At 39.7% G+C, this 20926-nt stretch overlaps 1 protein-coding gene across 5 annotated transcripts in view; it reads right to left on the reverse strand.

Annotated features, from left to right (window-relative positions):
* The window catches only part of SPSB4 (splA/ryanodine receptor domain and SOCS box containing 4), an 86006-nt gene continuing 67518 nt past the window's right edge, over positions 2439 to 20926 (reverse strand). For all 5 annotated transcript variants that reach the window (XM_021395617.1, XM_021395616.1, XM_021395618.1 and 2 more), the window contains one exon: positions 2439 to 3750. In XM_021395617.1, the coding sequence (XP_021251292.1) occupies positions 3623 to 3750 (128 nt within the window). In that variant the 3' untranslated portion in view covers positions 2439 to 3622. The remainder of the gene's footprint in view (positions 3751 to 20926) is intronic.

Raw genomic sequence — 20926 nt, forward strand, 5'->3', positions numbered from 1 at the left:
GCTATTCTGAAGGACAACAGCTTGTCAAACTGGACTCCAAATTTAGGTGTTATGAAATTACAGCTTTACTAAGTTTAAAAGTTGAGTTCTACAAATGGTCACTGAGGTTATAGCTCTTGTGAACTGCAATCTTGAAAGCAACACCTATAGGCAGACAAACCCAGCTCCCTCCTCTACAACACCTGCAGAATGATAAAGAAAGGCAATGCTTGGAAAATAATGAAGAGAAGCTGACCACGTATCCACAGTCTTAACCACAGCTTTAAGGTAAGGGACTCTGTATCTTCAGTACTTCCTAGGAAGGGACCACATTAAAGACCAAATGGTAGGTGAAATAATTCCTACTGCAACCCATTAATAAGCATTTACCTATCACAAATGACACAACTTGGTTACAGCTCCTAGGTACATGCCTTTTTTCTTTAATTTACACAAGAAAGATTCATGTATTTTGCTATAAATAGTTTCTATTACTCTTGGTGTATCAGCCATAGGAAAACTTCCAGATTATGACTACAAAAGCTATGCTCTTCTTGCACAGAGGCAAGGACATAAAAGCTGAAAGTCACTGCAACTACTGCCCCAGTTTCTTTGTGTGATGAAAGCTGAAGTGGTTGTAAATTAAAAATACGGAAACAAGAGAGCTCTTAAAGCAAATGTGGAAGTAGTACAGCATTATAACAAGCGGTCATCCTCTCTGTTAGATACGTCAGAGGGTGGACTTCTCGGTAGGTATGGTATCTTGACACACCCAGGCTTCCAGGACAGAAAGACTGAAAAGTTTCAACTGTGTTATAATTCAGTATTTGACCTCTGTTTTGGGAGAAAGCCAATGCATCAGCACCTTATAAATTATTGCTCAAGTCACTCCAGAAGCAAACAGTTGACAATGTTTGCATTCCAGTAATGTGAGCCTTTCAAATTGATGTGAGGAGCACACCCAAGCTGGAATTCAGCAAATCAGAGAGCACGCTCTGATTTGGTACTTCTTCTGAGGAGGCATTCTGATTTAGCCTCACTGCTTGTCTCAGTCTTAGCTACACTGAAAGACACTCTGGCTTCCCTACAGCCTTCTGGGAAGAGAATCTATTTGGAAAGGTATGTTTAGCACGAACACTGGCACTTCTCCCTGGCTTATCCTACTCTATAAGATTTCTGTGGACTAAGAAAACTAAACCCAGACGATTTTGAACCTCCCAGAACAGGGCCCTAATCCAATGTGTGGGGGCGTAACTACCATCCATAGCATCACAAAGCATAGCAGAGAAAGAATCAAGCCAGGATGACTGTTACATGTTTAGAAAAAAAATGTTTGAAAGTTAAAGTAAGGACATTTGGTAGAGAGAAAGAGGTACCATCTGGAATCTCAATCCTACTGTAAAATAACTGGGTTAATTAACATACAGAGGCACCATTCATTTTCTCACAGTATCAGTTCCCACATTACTGTCACATTAAAAGGCTGTTATCTTGGGCCAAGCTAAAGAACAGAGGATAAGAACAATTCCACTGTTGCATCACCGTAGCTATTCAAAGGAACCTGAAGTCCAGTTACAGACCCTAAAACAATAATTTTAGGAACTGCTTACCTAAAATGGATTTTAGTGGTGGAAAAATAAGGTGTACCATGATTACTACGCCATTCCTGAACAGCTGCTTGGCTTATGAAAGATCACCTGGGACTGCTCTGTCTTACATTTTGGGTGAGTTGTTATATATTTATATCACCTTCTTCCTTTGGACCTAGTAAGACAAAAGGTTCAAATTATAAGCAAAGCAAATGGGGAAAATATGCAATCTAGACCACAGCTGTAATTTCTTCCCCTTTGCAAAGCTGAAGAAAGAAATACAGCATGTACTTCTCATCCCAAGAGAAAGCAAGTCCAAATGTAAATCAGTGCTGAAATAGTCATCAACTTGCAGAGTTAAGCTCAGGAGAAGCAAATCTTTGTTATTTCATTTTTGACATCACTACATTACCTTGCTCTTGCTGCTTCCACTCTTGCTCGTATTGCTGTATTTTTACCTCAGGCTTCTCTTTTCAGATTGAATTTGTAATTAGGGTGACTGGGAGCAGGACAACCATCTCCATGTCAGTGTATTTGCTTGTATCACACACAGTTAAACATCAAGTTACCACAATCACTGCATCTCAAAGTACAACTTAGCACATAACTGAGGCGTTGGTTAGAGGAGCCTGGCTAGAAATGCATTAAAAGCGTAAGACTTGAGTAGAACCATATTCAAAGTGAGTGAGATAAATCAGGAACAGGACACTACATTGCCTACAGTATCATCATCTTCTCTTGTGCATGAACCCAAAGAAGCAATTCCAAAACAGTCCTGGACACAAACACTCACAAAGCTGCAGGAGGAGCTGAACTTCAACTCCGTATGCAGTGCTGTGTTATTTAACACTTCATCAAGGAAGACCTGAGTTTTATTTTGGACAGTAGACTTTATTAGAAATTTTCTTCATCAGTAAATTCACATTAAAATATGCTGAAGGCAGCTCAGTCTAAACATTTGACATCCTGCCATAACAACTTCCAGTTTAAAAACTAGATAACTGATCAGGCCAATAATTTGAAACATGTAAGAAATGCAAATAGAAAGCAGCATCTTAAAAATGGGATGAGCCTGAAAAATTAATAACATTTCAGGTGAAGTTGGGAAAAAAAAAACACAAAATCAGTAACCCGAAGATGGGAAACAGTTAAATGAGAACTCCACAGATTCTAAACAGATAAATAAACATTATAGCCACACATACATTAAGAGAGAACCAAGAATTTAGAGTTCATACCACATAAAATTATAAATTTGTTGAAATTAAAAAGTGACAAGCTTTCTAAAATATGAGTATTCTAAATTCTTGGGATAGTGAGCATTTCACTACAGACTGCAGAACTTTGGAGGGACTAGATTTGGTCTTGAAAGCAATGGACTGCATCTCACGTACAATGTCAAAAAATTGACCTTTCAGACACATATATCAGTTTTTCCTTTCGTGCTTTTAAATCACACATTCTTCTAGACAATCTGCTTGCTTTCTTCTTCTTTTTTTTTTTTCCCCCAAATGTCACAGCTTTTAGACTATCAGGCTGATAGGCTGATTATGCTGGGTGCAGAACACTCAAAGCTCTTAACAACTCTGGATACGAAAGGTCAGATTTAAGCATTTTTCAAGATTTCCTTTGCTAACTGATTATAGCTATTGGAGTGGGATATAGGAGAGAGAAAAGAAGAAAAAAAAACAACACGCACATTATTGAAGAATGCTCTGTCCTGCATAACAGGGGGTCTTGCAGGTCAGATTTTCTATTGGCATTTACTAGAGGCATCAACAATAAACCAATATATGACAGCTTAGGATAATGGCTTTCAGGACTGTAAACACAACAGGCAACAGATAAAACATGAATCTTGATCAAATCAATGTTTTCACATTCTTTAGTAGTCCACCACAGTGATCTGCTTTCACTGATTCAGAAAAAAATATATATATTAAAAATTAAATAACACTTAAGTGTCCACCATGAAAATTTATATTTTGCTGTAAACAATTTTCTGCCATTTGCATTGATGTAGTCCAATGTGAGGCCAGAGGGTTCTAGACGTCTTATTGATACTGTAAATAATTTTTCAGAGACAGAGGCAAAGGTAGAGTTTCTATGTCATGCAGGCGGTCTCTGCCAAGAGCAAAACGAATTGATCTTCGGCACAAGTCCATTAAAGGCAGGGGTTCCGCTGGAGAAAAAAAAAAGAAAAAGATACAGTTAATTTTTCAGCATCGCCACTTACAGTCTGTGTTATTATTAACATAGATTCTGTATTGCGTTAAGCAGTTCTAAAGCTAGTAATGGTGTTGTGAAAAACCTGTCAACCGTAAGGCAACTGAGAACATTTAAAGAAGCAAAGGGAGAATTCCGTACATTTCACCCGTAACAACTGACCACAATTTCAGGCTGAGCTTCCTCAGCTATAAGGTTTAAAATAACACAGAACCTCTTTTCACACTTCAAAAGTTGCAGCATAACAAGTTATTACATTTCCAGATTTCTAATAAGACAAAGAGCTTCTGCTCTGTAACACAACATTCCGTATCTTGTGTTAACATGAACTAAACTGGCAACTTCTGACCCCTGCATACCAGTTCCTTCTGTGCATTAGGAACTGGAAATGGTACTTAAGGGTAACCAGACTTCTCAGCAAACATTGCTTTTCCTGTGACACTCTCTTAGCCTGCCTTTCTTGGAAATTCATCGGAAGCAAAAAAATAAATAAAGGACCCTCAAAAACCCATAGGGAATTTAACCTTTACCCCATGAAAAAACGAGGGGAAGAGAATTCAGCAGACGGGAAGCCACTGTGTTTGCTCTCATACAGACATAAATAACCTCAAAACACAGAAACAACTGAAATTCCCGATGGATAGAAGTTAAGACTGGAGATCCAGTGACGACAGCATTTCAAACCATCTTAACTCTATCTCCTTCCTATCCTGATGTGCAAGCCATGGGGAACTGCAGAAAGATCATAGCATTTCCTTTCAGTAGTAATGTGAATGACCTCAGTAAATGTGGGATTTGCAATGGACATTGTTTTGCAGCTGGAATGGGAATAAAGCTGTAAGGGTAGGCTATGCCCATCTTCAAGAACAACTTTAACTAGATGCACTTGGCTGCACACATTGCTTTAAAATATAACAGCTTTAAAGATTACAGGAAGCTTTCTGTGTTTATGGGATAAAAACAGTAGTATTTATACTAGTGCTCCCAAAATGTGAGAAAAAAAATCTGTCACATGCCTATATAATAGCAAGAGCCCTTTATGAACTTGACACCTTTTTTTTTTTTTTTTTACAAGCCCTCAGAATTGTTCAGCTCTCAACTGTTTTGTCAGAAGTTCTTATGTGTTCCACGTATGTAGGTTTACACATCTAAAAGTTAATCTACCAATCTTTCAGTTGGTATCATTTTAAAATCTTCTTGAAAACAAAAGTCATCAATTACAGAGCACAAAATACCAGACTTCAGGATTGGTTTTACATACTAAAATTGACACATCACTGGCTTCATGGATTTTCTGTCACTTATTCCAGCACCATATTTGATTTGTAGAGTCCACAGTTCATTATGGCGTTTCCAAAAACTGTCCAGGGAAAAAGCCTACAAAGCATTCTGCAGTGTGCTGAAAGCCTAAAAAGCATATTTAGCTTTAAAACCACTTCTGTGACTCGGATATGAAGTCCATTTCTTCTTACAATCCATTTCTACTTCATGTGAAATTTTGACTTTTGAAAGATTTTTTTTTTTTAAGAGAGTCAACACATTGTAGAAATAAAGTAATATTTTGTATACATTTGTGATCTTAGTTTTAACTTTTAAGTATCAGAATTATGAATATTGATGCTTCAGGGATGAAGCTGTAAAATTCATTAACCAGGATTACTATGTAGGAGCAAAAATAGCTCATGAGTTCCAGGACACAGAGCACAACACATATCACATATCACATATCTTACATCGTAAACAACAATTTTCCGAGTATCTGCCCCAATCCCTGAGGGTCCCATAAAGAAGATATAAAATGAAGACTAACAGCGTTTTAAGCTATTAACTGATCACATGGTCTTGTTCTCCTAGACAAAGGAATATACAAAATGTAGCCATCTGTGCAGCTGGGAACAGAGTTAATTCTAAACTTTTAAACACATTTTAAGGAAAGGTTAAAATATTTTTCAAGTTTGAACTGCTAAGTGAGCCTCTTTTTTTCTCACTTCTACAGGGAATTTTGAAATGCTAAAGGAAGCATCCCCAAGTGTTGGCAACAGCTGCTAAATCACAAATACTGAAGGAGTTTTCCAGCTTTAAAATTTAACTACACTATCTTTATCTTCCTTTCTATCCAACAGCAGTTCAAACAGATTAAAAAAAAACACCCAAGAAAACAACAACAAAAACTGCAAGTTCATCCTATACTAAAGAAGAGAATATTCCAACATGCAAGAGATAGCAAAATGGATATTCTGAAGCCATATGGTAATTTGTAAATGTGGCTACTGAAAGATGACTTTCTGCATGTTTACCTTTCAAAAACTTTTAAATATGAGGATATTAACTGATTGGTGTCCTAGCAAGGGCAGAAAACGATAACTCAAAATCAAAGTATTTAGTAAACCTAATATGCATTACTTGTTATCCTCACTCTAAACAAATGTTTTATTTTTAGAATAACCCAAAATGGAACAAAATTGGAGCAATTCAAGCTTCCAGAAAGAAGGAATACTCAGCCATTTCACTGAAGGTGTGTGCACTCCAGTAACACTCTATCCATTAGAAAAAGGAGGAATGAATTGCTGAGCTGAAATACAAAATTGTAAAGGAAACATGATTCACAAGAATGGCTCTTTGTACTGAATTCCCAACCAGACTAAGAAACTGACTGAGATATTCCAGCACACCGTAGCAAGCTTTGCACAGGAAACTTAGTTTCCTTTCAGGCTCCAGCAGAACTTCAAGAAGAAAGAACAGCCCTAGCTTAGCTGGTAACTTCCAGGTCTGGCTCCCTCCAAATTGCTGTCCCATTTCTGAATGCATCTCCAAAAATCTTCCCATTTATGGGTTAGTATGAAACTTCTTTACCTAAAGGTAGATTATCAGAGATGAAGCACTGGAATAGGCTCCCCAAGGAGGTGGTGGAGTCACCATCCCTGAATGTGTTTAAAAACCATTTGGATGTGGTGCTCCATGATTTAGCGGTGGGTTGTTAGAGCAGCATGGTTAGGTTGCGGTTGGACTTGATGATCTTGAAAGTGCTTTCTAACCTCAGCAATTCTATGATTCTATCACTGAATGCTATTTTTCAATGGAAAAAAAAAATGGTGAAAAAAATATCACTACTCAGCTTAGTTCCCATATCTCCCAGCAGTTCACACAAAGTTCCATTTAAAAAGGGGTATGGAGCACTGCCAGCCCTAGCACAGAGCTGCATGCCACCAAGAGGTGCCCAAAGAAGCTGACACCACCATGAGCCATGCCGAGCTGCACATACATGTCTACATTCTAACGGCATACTTTATAACTGTGAGCAATGAAGTGCTCGTGAGCATTTTCCCAATAAATATGCATCTGCGGTAGTAATTCACACATCATTACAGGCTGCAAGTTCATTTAGCGCTGGCAACCTGTGGTTACTTAACAATCTGGCACTCCAGCAAGAATGCCTCATCTTTGTAAACAGGCTTTTATCGTCAAGATACTGAAGTCATCTAACATCCAATAACATTAATGTTATTAACTGCCACATTACATAATGCTTGCACAAAAGAACAGCTTTCAGCACAAGGCAGTTACTTGCCAAATGACAGTAATCATTTTCTGAAAGAAATTTTTAAAGCAAAAGCAACCCATAATGTTTGCAGTTTTCATTAATCTATGATGTACAATTTATCTTACTTCATAAAATAACAATTGTCTGGGGGGAAAAAAAAAGTAATATTAAAGTTGGTTGGAAAAAAGAAGTTTTTGAGAGAACAACTGTCGCAAAAATTTAAGAATTTTTAGAAGTTACTTTGATGTCTCACTAAACCACCGAATTATCTTATAGTTTGGTATTTCTCGCCATAAAAGATAAACAAACATTAACATTGTTCCTGTTCCCAAACGTATACCCCTTCGCCAGAGGAATCAGGTGCAGCCACACTGCCTCAAAAACAAAGAAAGAAAAGAACCTCTGCAACGTAGAAACTGAGGAGATGCACGATGCCTCTGTTTGGACCTTAACCTAGCATAATGGTTTCTATTTGCTGTGTACTTGGTGGATACTGACCAACTCCCCCTTCTGTCTTCCCCTCCACCAGGAATTCCACATCATTCAGGCCCCGGCCCTGAACCACTCAGTCTCTATCTCACACTCTGCAACCTCCATTACTACCCGCTGCCTGCCTGTGCTGCTGGGTGGTCCTCTGCCCCATAGGGGCACCAAGTCCACCACGCTTCAGACCACAGCACTCCTTTTTAATCTTTTTCTTAATTTTTTCCTCTTATTCCAGATACTAAAACACCTGTCAAAAGGTAACATGACTCAAGTATTTCCATTAAGGTGAATTAGGGTATATAGGAATTTGTAATTACCCTTGAAATATCACATACAATAAACATACAGATATAAGTAAGGTAGTAGTTTGCCTTCCAACCATTCTGCCAGAGCTTAATTATTGTTTTAATTTTACACAGTACAGGCCAAATTCTTTCTCCCACATAATACGATACATAAATACACCCCTTTTGACATATTTATGACTTCCCTGATGCAACTGATGGAAAATTTGACTTGTGTTCTTTAAATGGCACATTCTAGAGAAAGGAAATTGCAAATAATATTTTAAAGAACACAGGCTATGACTGGTCATAAAAAATACTAATAAATCTCCTAGCAGTAATGAAAATTCTGTGAAAGCATAACAGGATAAAAGAAATTACTTATCTATTTTTCCCATAGATGTCTGTGAGCTCTGCAGTCTAACCCAGCAAGCCACATAAACAGAATACCTCAGAACACCACATTTTAGTCACAGTTCTGGAGATCCAGGAGAACAACACTTCCAAGAAGTCTGTAATTCAAAAGGGCACACCAAAGCACATGGTCACACTTCTCCTTCCCAGATACATCTGCCCAAAGCAGCAGGCTCTTGGGAGCAGAACACACATCCTGCAGCCCCACCACCATCCCCGTGCTGCCCTGCGGTGCTTTCATGGACAGCTGCAAGCCATCCTGCTCCCTTCTGCAAAACATGGCAGGTGGTAGATGGGGAGGTTTTGTTATCAGTTGATAGGCAGCATCTCCAGCAATTGTCTTCCAAGACAAATAAAACCTTCTCTAGCACCACATCAGCACCTTGCTTTTAGCAGACTGAGAAAAAAAAAAAAAAGGAAAAATATAATGTCAGCAGCCCTCCCCTTTTAGCTGAGCTAACATGTGTTCCTCCAAAAATCTGGTACTTGAAATTAAGTATGTTAAAGAGGAAAGGAAGGTAAAGAAGTTCGGAGAGAGAAATTACTCCATGTTAAACTTCTGCCCCCATTGCCTGCATGTTATTTGCTGAGCCAGGGGAATCATTTTACACATACCTTCAGCTTGTAAACGTAAAACACAGCTACATGCTGTTTAAAGCTTCAGTCAGGCAATGTTTAGCAGAATTAAGCTCAAAGAGCAGCAATGAACAAACAGATATTCTGCAGTATCATTTATTTTCAGCTTATGCTCTCCAGCTGTACTTTTCTTGAGACGAAAGGAGAACAGAATAAAAATGAACCCCCCAGAATTTCCAAAAGCTAGCAGCCTCTTGTTAGAAGGCTGATAAAGAATGGGTCATTTGACTGTAAGTACACACCTCCTTGTAATCTCTTCTTCACATTTCACTGCTTGCAATCTGCTACGAGGAAGACAAGAGAGTACAAGCTGTCAGAAAGCTCATGCCCAAATCCAGTGAATTCAATGCAAACTTGCAATTACTCCTAGTTTCAATTCAGTAAGCCTAAGCACAGGCCATATGCACATTGCTTACAGGAGTGCTTTCCCTAGAAAAGTAATTGCCTGTCTACAGCTGTAGGAAGGCTATATAGGAGAATCATATCTAAATACTTTTAACAACCCTCTTTAGAAAGCTCAAATGTACTCCACAAATACTGACTTAGTCTTGGTCCCTGCAAGTGGTAAGCAGAGACTGGTAATACAGTATTTGTTTCGCTAATGAAAGGATAGTTATAAACAGTGGGAAAATGCCTTGTCCAGGGACTTCACAGAAAGCTCAAGTCCTCAGGTGAGCCTTATGGAGCTGAGACGATCTGAGAGCAAAACTGTCCATTACCCTCACAGAATTAAATAACCAGAGCTGGTTCACTCATTCATTCTCCCCTTTCCTTACTGTAAAAGAAAGGAAAACAAATGCCTTGGCCCAGGGACTGTTCTCTTCCCCAGACTGAACTGGGAGCAAAGAGAGTTAAAAAAAACAAGACAACAAACCAAGATGATGCAATTTACTGTGTGACTCTACCCAAGAGGTTTCCTACCCAGTCTATTAATAAAGAAAATGACTGCTCATACACAGCTGTGCCCACAGGTTTAGGACAAATCAAAATACTTTATCAAATACAAAGGTCTTGCAGATGTAAGGAGAGAAATGCAAGATAATTCGTGGTTTAATAGCACTAATTGTCAGGGCTGGTCATAGTAGCTTCAATATAACCAGGCTACTTCTCAGAAACTCAGCAATCTCACCCACAAACTGATGAAACACCTAAAAAGACTGGCAGCGTTGGCTATTTGAGTGCAAAGGTTATCCTAAACTCTTAAAGAAGCAGACATTCATGGTGTAAGCTGCTGTATCATCAACTGAATTTTTTATATTATTACAGTGCTTCAAAAGCAAATGTTTAACTATGCCTCAAGGATCTTTTTAGCTCATCATCATGACTCCAGCGAGCATCTGTCTGAACAGCATTTAAACATAGTTCTTACCATTCAGGTGGGTTTACGGTCCAGCTTAATAAAGGCAATAGGTGAACTGAAGCACACTTACAACATAGGGCAATATAAAGTCCGGCTCATAGCCCAAATCTGGGATAAATCTACAAATAAATGCACTGACAACACACATGAGACTTTTCCAGAACACCTTCATTATCTGAATTATGGAAGGTAATTCAAACGCACATGTGATTTATAATAATTCCATTTACAGTAATAAAAATTACAGGTATGATTCATATTTGAAAATATTTTAATACACTACTCATCCACCTTACAGATTACTAGCACTGCTCTGTTACTCAGAAGCTGCAAAATAGATCCAGATAATGACAATTTTTACCAGCAAACGAATGCAGCAAAGCTCAGTGGTACGCTGTTTTTACGTGCTCTGAGAGAGGGACAGGGAGAACCATGGCCACTTCTCTTCTGAAAGAGGAAGTGTGCATATGATTTCATTCCCTGTGGTTATCAGGAAAACACAAATAGGAAGGATGGAAAGATTTGCTTTCTGATCTAGATTTTTCTGCTCTTCTCCTACCCTCAAACACTTCCACAAAACAACTCTTCACTTCATTCCGAACACAGTATAAAGGTAAATTAAGACAGTTACTTCAGTGATGATCTAACTGGTTTTGTGGTAGAAAAGACACCTAACATAAATACATACTGTTTTAAAACCACCAAAAAAAAAAAAAAAAGAAAAAGTGCTTGTATAAGAGATGAGCCTAAGCTATGGGTAACAGACTTCTTAGATTCTCCCAGTTCAGCTTCCTCAAGTTGAACATGTTGGGAATGAGAATTTGTCAGAGATTAATGCACACTTTATAGATTCTACTCTCAGCACATTTATCACCATTAAATTCAGCTTGTGCATGCCAGGCCATAAAGATGAAACTTAAAAATATATCTAGGTGTGAGAAGATTAAAGCCTGGATGAGAATTTCACTGAGTAGATACACTGGGGTTCAAAGACAGTGTTGTTCAGGGAGTTATGGATAGATTTATAGGCAAAGTAATAACAGAGAAAGTTGAAGGGAAGTTCAGGTTTCAAGGATGAACCACTTCAGACAACTCCTGTAACAGGTAGTCACACAGTGCAAACAATATGCAACATGACGACTGAAATATGCTGAACATTTCTTGCATTTTGTCTCTCCATGAAACATGCTTTGTAAATGGGCATATAAAACACCCCTACACACCTGCCTGTAACAATTTCTATGGTTGTGAACAAGTATTTACTGTTCTGGAGACAGAAATTCAGACTGTTTTTATGCAAAGCTTTGACCATCCCTCAATTCACTAGCACATTCCTGTCCTAACAGTGTAAGAGCAGATGACAGAGTTTTGTGGTGCAAAACATCATCACACAGATTAGAATATTCTAATGTTCAAAATTGTAAGTTTTCATTGTTGTTCTTAGCACACTTTGTATTTCTGGGTTCATCTCCTCAAGAACACATCATTAAGGGAGAAAAAATGTGTGGATGAGAGAAAGGCATACAGAAAGACAAAGCATCACAAATGTATGCTGAACCCATCTGGTTGTCTGACTTCTCCGTCTGCCCTTCGCCCACTGGCCTACTCTATCTACCTGTTACATTTTTTATGACTTACTTGTTGTGTGGGGCGATGCACTAAGCTGTCATCTTGCCCTCTGGAACCCCAAAGGAATTTCTAAATGCTATCACACTAAACCAGTACAAGTTCATTCAAGATTTCTATGGCTTGCAGCTCATATATTCTCAGCTGGAACCTACCACAGTAGTTTTCTATATGAGTTTTTCATATTATATTAGATAATAAAGTTACTTACTCTAGCTGGCAATGAAATGGAATTAAAGCATCTTCTGTACCCCGTTGTTGCTTTCTTCATAGTTTTGCCACAATTAACAGAAGTGATGACTGGTGACAGAACTGATGACTATCCTGCTTAAATTTATAAAAATTGTGTTGAGCTGTTCGGAGACAATGAGTATTTTACTACACTCCTTGTGTCACTGCTAGATGACACTTTCTCACTTGCTTCAATTTAACTTACCCGGAGGCTCCAACATATGCAGATTTCCTCAAACCAAGCAAAAAACTAGCAGTAGTGCATCATTTAAATTTTAATGCAATCGTATACACGCTAATGAGCTCTGGGGGAGATCTGCAAACAACAGACCTGATTTGGCACTTTGTTACTCTACTTCTCATATTAATAGAATTACATTGGAATAAATCCGGAGCAATGAAATTGCAAATTAGACTCAATACATCAATTTGATCCTGTTATTTCATTACTATTTATATTTACATTTCTTGAAAGGGACTTTTCTTAATTAGCACAAAATGGGTACTAGAAATGATCTGAAAGATTTTCATACTGAATTTATGATTTGTTGTTGTTCCTTTCAGGCAAACACAGCTGATGCTCTCTGAAGACATTTGCAAAGCACTCTGATACCCCAAGTTGAACACACAGGGCTGTCTTTACTCACCATTGCTCAGCTCTTCTTATCACAAGCTCCTGTAACCATGTTTCAACCTTGGGAAAGCTCTGCCTAAAATTTCAAACTGCTGTGCCGCTGCCTACAGTTGGCAATTCCGTATTGAAAATGGTCACTTTGTTAGAAAAAAAGTATGGAGAGCTGATTTCCTTATTACGTATTCCTACAGCTGCTCTAGTTTATGTGTTATCACACCCTGAGCCTTTTAAGCACCAAAACAAAGTTTGCTGAAAGAAAAGGGATGGGTGATGGGGGTATCACAGCATCACAAAACCTCCTGAGTTGTAAAGGACCCACAGGGACTATCAGGTCCAACTCCTGGCTCCACACAGGACCACCCAAAACCAAGCCCTGGGTCTGAGTGTGGTGTCGAAATGCTCCTTGAACTCCTTGCCCACTGTCTTGGGAGCTGTTCTGTGTCCATCATCCTCTGGTGCAGAACCTCTCCCTGACTCCCACCTGTCCCTCCCCTGACACAGCTCCATGTCACTCCCTTGGGCCACGGTGCTGTCACCAGAGCAGAGCTCAGCGCTGTCCCTCTGCTCCCTGTGAGGAGCTGCAGCCACCACAAGGGCTCCCCTCAGCTCCTCTGCTCTGGGCCTACCTATCCAAGGGAACTCAACCACTCATACCTCTTGCCCTCCAGACCTTTCCCCATCTTTGTGGACCTCCTTTGGATGCTCTGTTTATGTCCCTATATGGTAGCACCCAAAACTGCACACAGTACTGAAGGCGAGGCTGAGCAGATCACCTAGTAAGAATGATTTGCTACTGATGTGACTTCTCATGATCCTGAGCACATCAAGAAATCCAATATGAGGGAAAACATTAAATCTCAAGAAAAATCTCTTGGTTTTCATATGAGATTACTGGAACCTGATAGATAACTTGAATTTTGCTCACACTGAATTTCTCCACCCCTTCAGAGCAGAACTGCTAGGCAAAGCTCACCCATACTTGATCCTTCTGCAGACTCTGAAGCCCTCTCTGAGCTGTCTCCACTGGCCCAAGTGGCTGAAGAGAAGATGCAGCTGTGGTTGGAAGCTACTGTCATTCTACATACACCCATCACTCTATTCCATACAGCACTGCTTAATGAAATTTGAGAACTAGGCTGGCAGCAGCATATCAGCCACAGCCTCTTCCCTGTCCTCCTCTAGGTCACCAGGTCCAGCTAACACAGTTTCTTTGGACCTCTCAGATGACACAGAAGGATTCATTCCCTGACAGTGCTAGCTTGCTGTTCCAGAGAATAAAGACACAAAGAGAAAGACAGCAAAAAGAGTCCAGTGCCTTTTGTTTGGGTATCCTTCTCCACATACGCTTCCCAGCTTCATGTTTGATCCTTCTGTGCTTGTGCTATCCCCCCCCAGTTTTATGACCATCATCTGCACAAGACATAATTGATGTCAAACAAGATGAGGAAAAAGCTAGTACGGCTGACATACTGAGCAGCATGGCTGCACTCTGGAAGGAACTATGAAACACCATAAGGGATCTGCATTTATTGCTCCTTACTGATTCACTGTCAAATAAGCTTAATCAGTAAATGTTTCTCTCCAGCCCCCCCACCCGCAGCTACCAGCTGGTTGATGCAGCTGCAAAGGTGAATGTCATTTGGCCTGCAGAGAAGCTATCGTGAACAAAGACCTTATCTAGGTTTTCAGATCCCAAAGTCAATCTATAAGGCTGGCAATTAAGAAAAGCATTGCATATGGGGACAAAGCAAAGCTAAGCAATTCACTCATCTCTTTATGTACTCCTTATGTATTTCATGTATTTCCATAGGAAAGGGAATCCCATCATCCCACTAACAGTGCCAATTTCAAACATAAATACAGAAGGAAAGGAAGAGAGCATGCACTAAAATTCTTTTAAAAATTTCTACATGTTTATGTTTTCAAAGCTTCCCAAAGAGCAGTAGTCTGAGGCATTCACCTTACAACTCTTATGTGTGTGGATATATATATATATTTATATGCATGATACATAAAGGAGGGATGAACACCAGCGAAAAAATCTGAACCACCCTCTCCTTCCAACATAAAAAGAAGTATGTATATGCTGGAATTAAGCTGGAATTGGGAAAATGCTGTCATTAACACACAAAAAATACATTTCTAGTATTCTACAATTTGAGCAGTTGTATACTAATTTCTTAGTACAAAAATATCAACTGAATTCAACGTGATATTAGCTACAAGAGGATATATTTTCTTATCTAGGAATTGGTAAATGTGAAGGTTACAGTTTTCAAGAGTAAGCTGATTTATGCAAGCCGATACTTAGATACTTCAATAAATGACTTGAATTATCAGAGCGCCGAACAGGGAGCAGAGCTTAGTAAAGACTTAGTAAAGACAGTAATACCATTTCCAGTCCAAAAGAAGGGATTCCTTTTTTTTTTTTGTCATCTTTTTCTTTGATATTTTATTAACAGTTTGAGATATGAAAATTTCAAAATTACAATTTACTAAGATTTAAGGGGAAGACAGCTGGTATGTGTGTATGTGTTTTTCATTAGTGAAATCTTAGTTTGCTGCTCAATTACCACTATGTTTTAACAGATTCTGGACATAGATTCCTTTACTATCAGCCTCACATTCTGAACACTATTTTTTATCAGTTTCTTTATGTAAGTTAAAAAAGGCGAGACACAAATGTCAGTCCAATTTTACACTTGGTATGTATAAACACGTATACGTACTTTTTATAATAATAACTCCACCATGACTGCTTTCTTTTCAACCACATTTTCAGACCTAATAAACCATTTAAGTATATCTTATCAGCTCTCTCCTTGCTTTCCTTCTGTGCTCAAATTCTCAGAGCAAACAGTGTTATTCAGTGAACTCGAGTTTAACAATGAAAGACCCTTCTACCCATGGGTCTGTAAACATCAGGCACAGTGGTATATTTTGCTTTTTTTTTTGTTCTAAAACCTAGGTGATAATGCTGCAGCAGATGAAATGCTCAGTTATCAAAACAAATTCTTCAACTCAGTATTTAATCCAGAGTACAAAACCCTAAAATATTAAAAACAGATTCAGAATTACACACAGCCCAAAAGAATGCTTCCCACTAAATTCCTTCTCCTTTGTGTTGACTCAGCCTTTTTCACTCCATCAGCATTCTCAGCAAAGCCAGAGGGAATTTTGCCAGCATAAATACTGCTAAATGGCGTCCCTTACCCATGGATATGTGGCCTTTTCCCCCCTTGTCAAGTCTCTTCTGATGTCAATCTGCCTGTAAGATTAAGTGGATATACTTTTTTCTATCTAAGTACTCACAGTTTTGAGATAAACACTAATCCCTCAGATGTAAGAATAAGCCCATGTCATTGTGATGTCTCAGATATTTCTAAACTAATTAAGTCAATCATGCACACAATGACTGAGTAAAAATTTGGAAATGTGACGTTTCCAGAATCATTCTTTTTATGGGTGGAAACAGCCACTTAGACCAGACTTCCTAGGAAGTGTTCGATTTAACATGTTCTCTAAACCCACCACATTAGTGAGTTACCTATTTTGATTATGCCTTTACTCCCTTCTCTAGGAGGAGAAGTCAAGGCCCTGTGCTTGTTTTCAGTTTTTTTCAACTAGAGTCAAAACCTCTAAGTCCAAAGAAGCCTGTAGTCAAGCACCAGGGGCAAGAAAACTTAGGAGATCAGGGTAACATTGCCCACTCATGCTCATCTCCCAAAGTGCTGATAATTTTTGCATCTCCTTGTCTTTTCCATATTTATTGGAAAAACTTATTCAAAAAGCAGAATTAACAAGCAAGCATAAACGTGAAGATTCGTGCCACTGCAGCAATGAGAAACAGACTGACTGGATCCTTCCAAAGCATCTTCCAACTCAAGAGGCAACAAGGAAGGCAGGGCAGTGACCACCCTGCCTGCTTGCCAGGAACTCAGAAGTTGGCCCATGCACATGCTGCTCAGTACAACCATGCCACTGGCAATGGAGCAAGGGCACCTGTCATCTGCATCTCCTGGTTTCCTCTGCAGAAATTCCCAGGGCTGCAGGCAGGCTGTGCTCATCCCTGCCTGAGAAGACTGGGAGGTCAGGACTGTAGTGACTGAGCACAATGCTACTAGTTCACAAAAGACAAAAGCTGCTCAGGAGTGGTAAGCACTACATCAAGACCTGAGAAAATTGTCAGCAAAGGAAAAAGAAAAGTAAAAGCTTCTTTCCTCTCCCTGTGCTTCATTATCAGTGTGAACTACACACATCTTCTCAGCTATTAATGATTTAAATTCATAGGTCGATAATATTTGCTTTAATTTTATTCACAGAAGCATAATCAGAATTCTGGGTTTGAGTATTCAGGGCCCTGGTACAGACTGAAATATGCACAGACTCTAAGATAACTTCCCAGCTTAGTAAAAGCGGGCAATGCTTTTGTATTATGTCCTGCATTGATGTACCTTCCAAAGACAAAAGCAGGACTACACGCAATTCATCAGCACCTTTCACTTGTTTGGTAACATCAATTAAAATTGGGCTTCCAGGTCATTATTCTCTTTAAAACATCAAACCATGTGACAGCTGTTCAGGACTGGGCCCCTCTTCTCCCCATACAGCCCTGAATAGAAGATGCATACTTCAGCAAAAGCAAACTTCATAGAAAGAGACTTGTATCGTTGCTTGAAGATGTCAGCACAACCTGAAGACAAACCTGATAAAAGCAGTTCATCTGGTTGCTTCTTAGATGCATGATACCTTCAAAAAGCTGGTTGTGTATAATATTCCTTATTTCATCAAATCCATGCTTGGGGTGATCCATGTGGATTTAGCAATTACTACTGACAGTAAAGGTCACACAATTTTGTCTGTTCCAAAACTGTCTGTTCCTCTTCTGTGCTCAGCAGTCACAGCAGGACCAAATCCTTGCTTTCAAATATGTAGAGCTCAATTAATTTTATGTGCATTTTTCCTTGGGGATTTTGTCCAGCTTTGATGAAAGATTCAGCTTAGTCCATTCAAACACGTGTATCTTACAAAAATTGCCTTAGCATTGAGGCTATTTAGAATATCTGAATGAAATCTCTCTTTCATGAAATAGCTTCCTTTTGGGAAGCGCTTTATGGCCATACACTGGTTACAGAAAAACATTTTCAAGGAGTTCGGCAATGAGAACATGTTCCCAAGTAATAATGTATTGGCTAAACCCCTGCCACAAATATAGGAAGTTCAAAAGGCTGAGCTGTCTGCTAGTCATGAAACACGAACAGAGAACAGACCAAAGCTGTCTTCACATACAATTGCCATCCTCTGTTGACTACCATATCTTCTTTAAAAACCTGCTCTGAAAATTTGCTTCTGCACACATTCCCTTTCTAAAAACCAGCCAACTAACTTTTTATCTTGCTTTAAAGCATGCTTTGCTTTGTAATGGCAAGATGATTCCAGTTGTTCACACTAAAACACAGATCTGTGTGGGTGTTTTTCAGGTTTCGTCACGATGCAGCCCTTCCTCAAGCTCCCAGGCCTAAACAACGGCACTGACCGCAGAAATTCTGACTGAGCCTGTGCGTCGAGGTTCCTCCTAAAACAAATGCATGATGGGGGAAAGTGAGGGGCAGTATGGGGTTTATCAGCCTTAACAAAACCTTTACAGAAAAAGGACCTTAGAAAAAGCCTCCATGCATTTCTATGATCAGTCAGATCCCAAAGCACAGTGACCTCTGGAGGCAGACAGCTCCCAGTGGACCTGCCTTGCAGCGCTGTTCTTCCAAGTAGCTGCTGCTGCCTTGGTTCCTGAGCAGCCACTACACAGTTCAAGTTCTCATTTCCTACATTTGTTGTGCTAGACGAAGTTAAGTTTCAAAGAAAATAAAGGCAAACATCACCACACAGAAAGTCACAAAAGGGCAATCTCATATTTACTTTGAGTTGAAAGGCAGCAATACCTGCCATGCTTTTGGTTTTCTACTTTTTCTAGACAAGCATCTGGTGCAAAATGGCACATTAGGCACACAATAGTTACAATAAGGGCTACAAACACATTGCTGCTCTACAGTTAAATCTGTTGCCACACAGATCAAACCTGCAATAAATCTATAGCCTACCACTGAAAACTTTAGCACTGATGTGCAAAGTAATTATATTTGTTTGCACAAAGTAATCTAGAGACTACAAAGAAGGGAATTTGAAGGAATGACACAGAACACAAGAAGAAAGCAAACCAGAAGTTCTCAGACTCCTTCAACTCTTTCTGGAACCCCTGAAAGACACGCCTTGCCCCGCGCAAGTGGCGCTGAAGGCACGACAAGGGTCTCAGTGAAACTCTATCTGCCACAGCATTAAAACAGGTCTGTGGGAAACCCTGCCCAAAAGAAGGTAACACCTGTGATGCTGGAGATTCAGTATTTTTGGAAAATGCAATAACTATGATGTCATCTCTGCATCTACCATTTGTTAAAATACAAAGTATCACTCTGGAAACCTGAAATGCATCTGGTAAGAGCAAAATAGCACTGTTCATGCAATGACAGAATATTTTCAATCTTACGCAAGTCTTCCATTTTTGCTTTCAGAAACAAGGAGGTAGGTTTCTAGTTACATCTTCATGACTTCACTCTGTCCAGCAGAAAAAGGCAATTCATTATGGCTCGGCTACGAGCCCTCTGCAGAGCAGGAGCCGTGGTCAGCAGCAGCGCCAGCTGCCTTTGTATAGCCGTGGTGGCTCCGTTCCCAACACCACCAGCCAAGTCCAGCAGGTTAAGAGCTCATGCTGCATTTTTCACAGGGACGTGGTCTGGGATGTAAATGAGGTTGCGTTCTAAGCTTGCCTTCAGAAAGCACTCTCAGGAACCCAGATTGGCCAGTTCCTCCTCAAAATCTCTCATTCCCAAAAGGAAAGGGGGAAAAAAAATGAGCAAAAAAAAAACCCAAACAAACAAAAAAAAAACCCAAACAATTAAGCTTCCCTAGCAAAAAGCTTCTGCCAAGAAATTTTAAGTACTCCCATCCAAACCCTCCTCGTTTTTAACTTTCCATTATAAATCACTCTAGGGAAATAGCGTGTACTCTGAACATTTAAGATATGTTCCTAAGTGGTAAGCCATCAAGCTTTACTAGCATCTTCAAAATGAAATGGTGTGGGTTATCTGCAGAAGCAAACTGTATATTGCTTTTTCTATATTAATTGTTACATGGTTTAAAGGCTATTGTAAGAGGAAGTTGAATTAGCCGCTCTTTTGGAAAACTGCTGCATCTGAAACAGAATAAATATCATAAGGATAGAACCAAGATTTGGGGAATGTATCAAAATACTATGAAAGGAACAGTTTAAGTATGATTGTGAGGCTGTACAGACAATGGAAGTTCCTGCAGAGGTTGAGCTCAGGCAACATTCAGGCAGGACGCTAGCATGGGAGCAGAGTGCATAACCACATGGCTGAGAACCTAACCCATCAGCACCAGGCAGCAGCCAGAACCTTCATCAAGCATCAGTCAATGGTTGTCAGTCAAGTGGCAATTTCAGATACGTATACAGACTGGGAGAAGAACTCACTGAGAACAGCCCTGCAGAGAAGGACTTGGGGGTCTGCTAGATGAAAAGCTGGACACAATCCAGCAGTGCTTGCCTGCAGCTCGGAAGGCAAACAGTATTCTGAGCTACATCAGAAGAGGGCTGGCAGGAGGGCATGGAAGGGGAATGTCCCACTCAACTCTGCTTTTCCAAGTCCCCATCTGGAGTACTGTATCCAGGCCTGGGGCACCCAGCACAAGAAAGATTTGGAGCAGCTGGAGCAGGTCCAGAGGACGACCACAAAGATGCTTGGAGAGTTGGAGCACCACACCTATGAGGAAAAGTTGAGGCATCTGGGTTTCTTCAGCCTGGGAAACATAAGTCTCAGCGGATACCTGACAGCAGCCTTCCAAAAT

The sequence above is a fragment of the Numida meleagris genome, chromosome 4 (genome assembly GCF_002078875.1).
Source record: "Numida meleagris isolate 19003 breed g44 Domestic line chromosome 4, NumMel1.0, whole genome shotgun sequence".
In the NCBI taxonomy this organism is placed as follows: domain Eukaryota; kingdom Metazoa; phylum Chordata; class Aves; order Galliformes; family Numididae; genus Numida; species Numida meleagris.